The sequence below is a fragment of the Ascaphus truei genome, chromosome 9 (genome assembly GCF_040206685.1).
Source record: "Ascaphus truei isolate aAscTru1 chromosome 9, aAscTru1.hap1, whole genome shotgun sequence".
NCBI lineage: Eukaryota > Metazoa > Chordata > Amphibia > Anura > Ascaphidae > Ascaphus > Ascaphus truei.
In genome coordinates, this window is record NC_134491.1 from 60,713,719 (window position 1) to 60,723,188 (window position 9,470).

At 43.5% G+C, this 9,470-nt stretch overlaps 1 protein-coding gene across 1 annotated transcript; it reads left to right on the top strand.

Annotated features, from left to right (window-relative positions):
• The first annotated feature begins 6,897 nt into the window (after positions 1-6,897).
• Positions 6,898-7,809, top strand: LOC142503256 (olfactory receptor class A-like protein 1). Its single transcript, XM_075615418.1, has one exon. It carries the CDS (start codon positions 6,898-6,900, stop codon positions 7,807-7,809), a length of 912 nt encoding a protein of 303 aa, XP_075471533.1.
• The last annotated feature ends 1,661 nt before the right edge of the window (positions 7,810-9,470 follow it).

Genomic DNA, 9,470 nt, shown 5'->3' on the forward strand with positions numbered 1-9,470 from the left:
TATTCTCTATTGCACCAGTCTGTGTGTCATTTGATTTAAATACTATCCTTACTTAGCTGACGCGGGAGCTTCCCTTTCCCCTTTCCCCTTCCCTTTCCCCTTTCCCCTTCCCTTTCCCCATCCCCAGATTAGTCTAAATGTTTTAAGGGTCAGATCACTTTCACGTATTCGTTGTTGTAGCAGTGTGTCCTCCTCATTAGTGATGGGTAACATTATTACCAAAGTTTGAATTTGCAACAAAAACGCCAAATTTGCAAAAAAATATTTGGAGAAATGTAAAAAAAATTCCAATATAAAAAAACTACATTTTAGTTTTCCAAAGTAAATATTTGAAAAACAGAATTCTAAAATTAATACGTTTGTAATCTTTTTTTAAATATTAAATGTGAATAAATTCCAACGATTTAAAACCTGATCTGTTGGTGGCTATTGAGGACTGGAGTTGGCCACCCCAGTTGTAGAGATTCAATAGTCAGGCTGTCAGCATATACTTAAATACTTAAATCCTCCACTGGCGTTCTTCTGGACAAGAGAGCACTGGACTTCATGTCATGGGCAGGGTCGCCGACAGGGGGGGACAGCCGGTACTGCTGTCCTGGGCCCAGTGGGTTTAGGGACCCAACCTCCATCCAGCAAGGCATTGAACTGCAGGACACAGGCACAGGGGAAATTCCTTCTTCTTTCCTGAGCACTGAGTGTGCGGAGCCTGTCAGTGGACAGCAGTGCAGGGCTGGAACCTCAGTCAGTGGACAGAGCCTCAGGGAGGTCAACATTGGAAGGCTGGATCATGCAGCTGAGAGGTGAGAGGGATGGGACAGCTCAGGGGGAGACACAGCCATGAAAGGTGAAGAAGAGATCTGGGAAGGAAGATAAAGGAAAATAAAGGAGAAGAGAGAAATATGTAAGAAATAGGTAAGAGGTAAAAGAAAGGTATAAGGGGTGTTAAAGAATAGAAAGAAAGAATGCGTGAGAATGGGGGAGAAAACAGAGGAGAGAGAAAGAAATGTTGCAGAGGAGAGAAGAGACCTGCTTGGGGGGGAGGGAGGGGAGAGAAAGACCTAGGGAGAGGGAAAGAAGACCTGCTGGGGGCGTGGGGGGGAAGTAGAGAGACCTGGGGGGGGGGAGGAAGAAAGACCTGGGGGGGAGGAAGAAAGACCTGGGGGGGAGGGAAAGAGAAAGACCTGGGGGGGAGACATGCAGGGGGAAGAAGGCAGAGAAATACCTGCTTGGGGCAGGAGAGGAGAGAAAAAGATATTTGGGGGGAGGAAAAGAGAAACATGAGGGGGGAAATAATAGTCTTAGTAGGGGGGGGAGAAATAGATAAGGGGAAAAATACATAGAGAAACACATTAGGGAAAGGAAAGAAGAAAAATACATTGGGGGAGGAAAAGAGTGAAAGACGTGAGGTGGAAAGAAGCTAAGTACATGTGAGGAGGAGACACAAGGGGAGAAGATGGATTGACGTGAAGAGTGTGGGAAAGAGGCACTAGGGGGGAAAGGAGAGCGAAAGGCATGAGGAGATGGGGGGGAATTAAGATACATACGTAAACCGAAGTTTAACTATAGGCGAGCAAAGACTGGGAGCCCTGTTCTTCAAATTTGTGCTGGGTCCAACAAATTTATGTTGGCAGCCCTGGTCATGGGGATCGAGTTTATTTATTTATAAAATATTTTACCAGGAAGTAATACATTGAGAGTTACCTCTCGTTTTCAAGTATGTTCTGGGCACAGAGTTAAGACAAATAATACATGGTTACAAATACAGTTACATAATGAGCAGGGTATACATTATATACAAGACATTGCGTGCACAGTTAAAGAAAATATATATTATGGGCGTATGAAACAGTTACAGACCAGGTTAAAATGTGAGACAGCCTTAGATTTGAAAGAACTTAAACTGGTGGTGGATGTGAGAGTCTCTGGTCGGTTGTTCCAGTTTTGGGGTGCACGGTAAGAGAAGGAGGAACGGCCGGATAATTTGTTGAGCCTTGGGACCATGAACAGTCTTTTGGAGTCTGATCTCAGGTGATAGGTGCTGCATGTGGTAGGGGTGCGGAGCTTGTTCAGATAGATGGGTAGCTTGCCCATTAAGAATTTAAAGGCAAGACAGGAAATGTGAACTTTGCGCCTAGACTCTAGTGATGACCAATCTAGTTCTTTGAGCATTTCGCAGTGATGTGTGTTGTAGTTGCATTGGAGAACAAAACGACAAAATGAATTGTAGTGGGTGTCAAGTTTGCTAAGGTGGGCTTAATAATAATATTTAATAATAACATCTTTAAAAACAAAGCAGAACTCAGTAGGGATTCCCAAACCCCAACCAGTTTTGGCATCTTTTCCACGCGTTTCTCAAGGAAAAAATTGACCAGACATTCTTACTCGTCATTATATGGCCTGAGAAACATATGTGATTCAAACATTTAAAGATATGCATCGTATACATATATTATTATTTCTAGGAATAAATAGTACAAATTTACTCATGTTCAATTATAAATAAATATATTTATGGACTGCAGGCAACTCATCCATCCAATACATTTCTGTTTGTAACAGCTTTATACTGTATGTCTGTCACCACCTGTAAGAGATGTTGGATTATGTACACTACCGATAATGTCTAAGAGAGCTACAGAAGTATGATTGACCCTTTTAAAATAAATAGCCATGGTCCTGGGGTTATCCTTCTCTTTATTTGTCCCTATCATTTAATCCACATTATTTATGACTGACTTGTGCTCTGAAGTTCTGTCTTTGAGTGGATGAATGGTACATCCAACATAAAACAGAGAACAAGACCACAAATACATAACAAATAATAAACTATTTTATCTGTATTTGTTTACCTGTATATTGAATGATTAAAAATGTTATGTGTTATTTGTATGGCTATACTGGGCACAAAGCCCACAATTAAAATTACTCTCAGGCCAAGCTTTGCATATCTTAATTACCATTCATATGAATGGGAGTTAGGGCGTGCTAGAGTTTGGAACCCTTAAGTGCAGTTATTTCCAAGCTTTTTTGGTTAAGGGACCCTATGTGAAATTCTGAGGAACCCAAAACCTCTCTCATAGTACGTCTGAGATCAAATGCATTGTAAGGAACCCCAACCCTCTCTAATAGTGTGTCTGAGATCAGATGCATTGTAAGGAACCCCAAACCTCCCTAACAGCACGTCTGAGATCAGATGCATTGTAAGGAACCCCAACCCTCTCTTATAGCGCGTCTGAGATCAGATGTATTGTAAGGAACCCCAACCCTCTCTAATAGCGTGTCTGAGATCAGATGCATTGTAAGGAACCCCAACCCACTCTAATAGCGCGTCTGAGATCAGATGTATTGTAAGGAACCCTAACCCTCTTTAATAGCGCGTCTGAGATCAGATGTATTGTAAGGAACCCCAACCCTCTCTAATAGCGTGTCTGAGATCAGATGCATTGTAAGGAACCCCAACCCTCTCTAATAGCGTGTCTGAGATCAGATGCATTGTAAGGAACCCCAACCCACTCTAATAGCGCGTCTGAGATCAGATGTATTGTAAGGAACCCTAACCCTCTTTAATAGCGCGTCTGAGATCAGATGTATTGTAAGGAACCCCAACCCTCTCTAATAGCGTGTCTGAGATCAGATGCATTGTAAGGAACCCCAACCCTCTCTTATAGCGCGTCTGAGATCAGATGTATTGTAAGGAACCCCAACCCTCTCTAATAGCGTGTCTGAGATCAGATGCATTGTAAGGAACCCCAACCCACTCTAATAGCGCGTCTGAGATCAGATGTATTGTAAGGAACCCTAACCCTCTTTAATAGCGCGTCTGAGATCAGATGCATTGTAAGGAACCCTAACCCTCTTTAATAGTGCGTCTGAGATCAGATGTATTGTAAGGAACCCCAACCCTCTCTAATAGCGTGTCTGAGATCAGATGCATTGTAAGGAACCCCAACCCTCTCTTATAGCGCGTCTGAGATCAGATGTATTGTAAGGAACCCCAACCCTCTCTAATAGCGTGTCTGAGATCAGATGCATTGTAAGGAACCCCAACCCACTCTAATAGCGCGTCTGAGATCAGATGTATTGTAAGGAACCCTAACCCTCTTTAATAGCGCGTCTGAGATCAGATGCATTGTAAGGAACCCCAACCCTCTCTAATAGCGCGTCTGAGATCAGATGCATTGTAAGGAACCCTAACCCTCTTTAATAGCGCGTCTGAGATCAGATGTATTGTAAGGAACCCTAACCCTCTCTAATAGCGCGTCTGAGATCAGATTCTGTTAATAGTTGTGTCAGTCTTTTTTCTGGTGTCACAAAGGATCTCTGTCAATAGAAATTATTTCATTCTAAATATTCTGCAATAGAGAGAAAGGGAATCCTCTCTAAATATATTTCTGCGCGTATTACAAACCCTACGTCAGTGGCAATCCTGCTTCTGCGAGTCTCTTACACTTTATCGGTATTGAACATATTCTAACATCTATTAGAGGTGGTAACAGCCATTACAAAAACTGTTACAAACAGAAATTTGTTGGATGTTTGAATTGCGAGCATTCCTTAAATACTGTATGGCTTTAACGGAGATTGCAAGTGGTGTGCTTATTTATACTTGTACAGGAGTACATGTATAGTATTTAGTTCTATAGGTCATTTGTATAGGATGTATATCTTTAAATGTTTCTTGGGCCATATAATGAACAGTGAGAACTTTCAGTCAATTATTTCCCTTGAGAAAGTCTTGTGAAAGATGCCAAAACCGGTTGGGGTTTGGGATTTCCTACCGAGTTATGCTCTGTTTTTAAAGATGTTATTGATAAATATTTTATTTATTTATTTATTTATATATATAGCAAATGGAAATATTATTGTATGCTCATTTGCATGTCTTAGACAGGTCTGCAACCCTGCCTTTCACCATTATCACCCAGCACACAGTGCTTCCACTGCAGCAAGGGATTCTGGGAAATGACATGCAAATGAGCACAGAGTGCCACCTTTTGCTTCAAATCCATGTTGACATCTATATACACACACATACATATCTTCGTCTTCTTGATCGTTCATCCGTTTATCGCTCCCACTGGGCACTCTGGCCTTCCCACAGTGTCAGGTGAACCACCGGTGCACCGCAGGGGAGCAGCTTGGAGGGCCTGTCAGGGCATGTGTTTCTGCATAGATGACAGCTGCAGGAGACATGGTACATTAGGAAGTCACAGGCGGAGTGAACATTATAAGGGCGATACACCAGTTTATGGTTACTCTACTGTAACAGATCCTCTATAACAGGGGTGCGCAAACTTTTCCCCATGCGCACACCTGCCTGCTCTCCTCGGCGCCTAGCGCCCTCCTTCCCTGCTCAGCCCCGGCGTCAAATGACACGCGGGGTCATGTGACGTCACGTTACCATGGTAACGTGCCGTCACGTGACCCTGCAGCGTCATTTGACGGTCCGTTACCATGATGACGCGTCGCTGGAAGAGAAGTGTGTTATACAGGGCTTGCGTGGTCCCCCGGGATTTCATTTAAATGCCTGGGGGGAGAGCGTGGGACCTCTATATCTGCCATGCCCCAGTTTGCACACCCCTGCTCTATAACATGCAATCTGGGACATATTATGGGGGATGTAATCCAGAAGAAAACCCGTGGAGAATTCATGGTGATAGCCTGATGGTTGAAGCTCTATATTGAGCTAGCTACAACAACTAGAAAGTGAAAATGATTTTACCCTCCTATACATTTATATATGTTCCATACTAGTATTGGAGGGGTAAGAAATGTTGATTCCTAAAATATTATTGTCAGTCTCCCCAGGCCTTCAATGTGCAATACCACATAGTCGAGCAGTGGAATTTCTTCATCAGGGTCTTTAAATGGGGATATACCTTTATCCCACCGTGTCCTTATCAAAGAGCCAATAAAGGTAAGGGGAGGTGGAGAGGGGGGGCACTGGCTGTACAAGCACTCGTAGTGACATCACACAGTGACATCACACAAAGGGAGCAGCCAGAGGAAATCCCACCCCTTCCAAGACTAACTTTTAAAATAAATACAAAATAATTATAGGTGTCAGATTTGGGTAAGAACGGGTATCAATCACCCAGGTGAGACTCCTTAAGCATATCACTGCAATTAGTTTACTTTAATCCTAGCAGGGATTGCCGCTCTAAGGGATCTGTTTCAATATATAAAAGTGAGAAAATGAATAGGTAAACAGATGACATTAACGTGGATGAAAAGGTAGGAAAGCGCGAGGAGAGAAAAACAGCAGGAGAGAAAGAAAAATGAGAAGAGATCGAAAACAAGCAATAAAGAAAAATGTAAGAGAAATAAAGAGCGGGGGGGAAGAAAACAATAGAGAATGTTAAAAAAAAATAAAGGTAAAAAGAATGTGAATTATGGTAGGAAAGATGAAGGAAGAAGGAAAGGGGAATGAAAGAGGGATGAAGGATAAGAAGAGATTGACGTAGGAGCAAAGAGAAAGATACAGAAAGACAAGGAGAAAAGTTGCCGAACAGACAACAGAGAGTGAGAGCGTTCAAGGACATCTCGCTGTTTTGTGGCAAAGGTAATCCCTTCACCTTACCCTAAAAGCCCATAACCCTAACCCGTTAACCCCTTCCCCTAAAAAAAATGTACGCCCATGCCCTAAAACCCCTAAAGTTAACGCTAATCACTTACCTTAGGGGCGAAACGGCAGGCGGCGGCTAAATGACAGCGGCTGTGGTGAGATGCCGGCGGCGAGATGTCCCATTCCAGAGTAAAGGAGTGAAACATAGAGAAGAGGAGATTTAGGGATGTTTGCCTGGGATTGATCTATGTTATTGTGAAATGTCTCTGACAGTCTGTAGAGTTATCCCTGCATTGTTCATGTTATAACCATATATATTTCCTGCAGGTATAATGGAGCTGTACAAACTGGTTAAGGTGGCAACTTACAGTTGCATAACCTTCATGGGTGTAACGGGTAACGTCCTGATCCTGGCCGCCTTCTCAGCGATTTCTTACCAGGAGCAGAAGCTGGTGGGCTCAGATCTCATCCTGTGCCACCTCTCCCTGGCCAATCTCCTTGGGTACCTCACCAGGATCTTCCCCACCATCCTCTTTGAGATGGGAGTCAGGGGTCACATCGATGATGCCGGTTGCAAGGTGACCTCTGCGGTCTTCAGGGTGTTTCGCAGCATGGCCATCAGCCTCACCTGCCTCCTCAGCTGCTTCCAAGGTGCCATCCTCAGCTCAGCTGGCACGAGCTCTTCCTTCAAGACAAGAATCCACGGAGGAGTGGCGCCTGCCATTGGCTTCCTCTACGTGATGAGTGTGACTGTCAACACGCCCTTTGGCCTCTATGCCACGCAGGCTTTCAACACCACGGGCATCAAGTATGCCTATGGCCCGGGCTACTGTATTGTGGTGTACCCAAACAAAGTCTCCTTTGAGGCCTCTGGCTTTGTCAGCTTCTCCCTTGACCTGGTTCTAGTAGTCCTTATGGGAATGGCAAGTTGCTACATCTTGTGGGTCCTTTACCAACACAGCAAACAGGTGAAGGGGCTGCACAGCTCCAGTAGCAACAAGGGACAGTCATCGGCCGAGGCACAGGCGGCATGTGCCGTGGTGACCCTGGTGACATTCTACGTCACCTTGTATGGGATTGATAATACCATCTGGCTCTACCAAACCGTGTCCACCCACCTCCTAGCGCTGGTGACAGATGTGAGGGTTTTCTTTACCATGTGTTACGGATCCGCCTGCCCTTTTGTGCTTATGGTATTTAACAAGAAAATCAGAAGCAAACTGAAGCCCCGGGCGAGGGAATAAATGAGGCGGGTCCCCCACGACTGCCCACTGCACAACTGATGCTATCCCGATGTATAAAACACCACCTGCTGTATCAAAGAGCAAAGATTTGGTTAAGCAGTCCCCAAAAGATGCTTGTGTTATACAAGAACCTCATAAATGTAATTTGGGGCATGGTTGCTCAACTCCAGTCCTCAAATCCCCCTCCCCCAACAGGTCAGGTTTTCAAGATATCTCAGCTTCAGCACTGGTAGCTCAATCAGTCCCTGCTTCAGCACAGGCAGCTCAATCAGTCCTTGCTCCAGCACAGGTGGATCAATCAGTAGCTCAGTCGTTGACTGAACCACTGATTGAGCCACCTTTGCTGAAGCTGGGATATCCTTAAAACCTGACCTGTTAGGGGGGTCTTGAGGACTGGAGTTGAGCATCACTGATTTAGGGGATTATTCTATAGCGGCCATTGTGGCTGATTGGGCTGTTTTCAGCACAAATTCCCTATTGACTTTAATAAGGAATGCTGTCCAAAAACTGCCAGATTAGCCCCGGATGCTGATATAGAATAAGCCTCGCTCTGCAATGTGTTGTCATGTAAAAGCATGTCTGGGGCAAGGAAGAGAGAGACAGAGCCCCAGATAGAGAACATGATACATCCAATTATTATATATGCTTTGTATCACTTAGCTTATCCAAATAGCGCGTGGGGTAAATTGTAACATTCCAGGTACAAAGTAGCTTTACATTGATGGCGAGAGATGCATGTTTAAAATCTGCGTCTTCGTGTTAGCTTAGCTGCTGGTTCCCTGTTTCTACATCTTGAGCACAAAACTTTTTTTGTTTTTTGAGAGATCACACGCTTTAAAATATAACAAAAACATGAGAACATTGCTTGAGTTTTAAAGACTGTTAAATATCTCTTCATTACATCTACTGGTGGTTTCCAAGCCTCTCAGGTCTCTTCTTCGGGTGTACAGTACTTTCCAAACCTCACACGTCTCTACTTCATGTTTACAGAGATTTCCACACCTCACAGGTCTCTTCTTCATATGCACAGACCTTTCCACACTTCACAGGTCTTTTCTTCACCTGTACAGAAACTTACAAACCTCACAGGTCTCTTCTTCATATGCATAGACCTTTCCAAACATCACGGGTCTCTTCTACATGTTTTTAAAAAGCTCCATTGCTGGTGCAATAAAATATATCACCACCTATGATACATCCCCACCTCTACAACCAATAAAGCTGCTACAACTTTGCATTACAGGTAAATACTGTAAAACAACATTCTGGTGATGTTAGAAAAGATTAAATAACAGCCACAGATACGCTCAATTCTAAGGTTTCAAATCAAACAGGAATATATGCAGACTAGTGGGGTTCAATAGTCGGTTAATTCTCTCAACTCTTTGCTCCTGTATATTTATATTGTTAATCCTTGCTCACACCGATATTAGTCATTACTGTTTATTTTTTTACCACAGGAGGGCGCTGGGGTGCAGACCGTCTGTAAATTTCATGTAAGAAATAGTAAATTAGTACTTTTTTTATTTGGACTAACAATTGACATTATAAGACAACATTTCAATACTGATTTACAGAGATTCCATGAGTTTAACACAGGTGTAAAAAATCAAGATAACAATCTAAGGCAGAAGATGTGGAGCTTTCATGGCAAAAGAGAA

Coding starts and splice junctions, on each gene's coding strand:
- LOC142503256 (XM_075615418.1), top strand. CDS start 6,898: ATGGAGCTGTACAAACTGGTTAAGGTGGCAACTTACAGTTGCATAACC.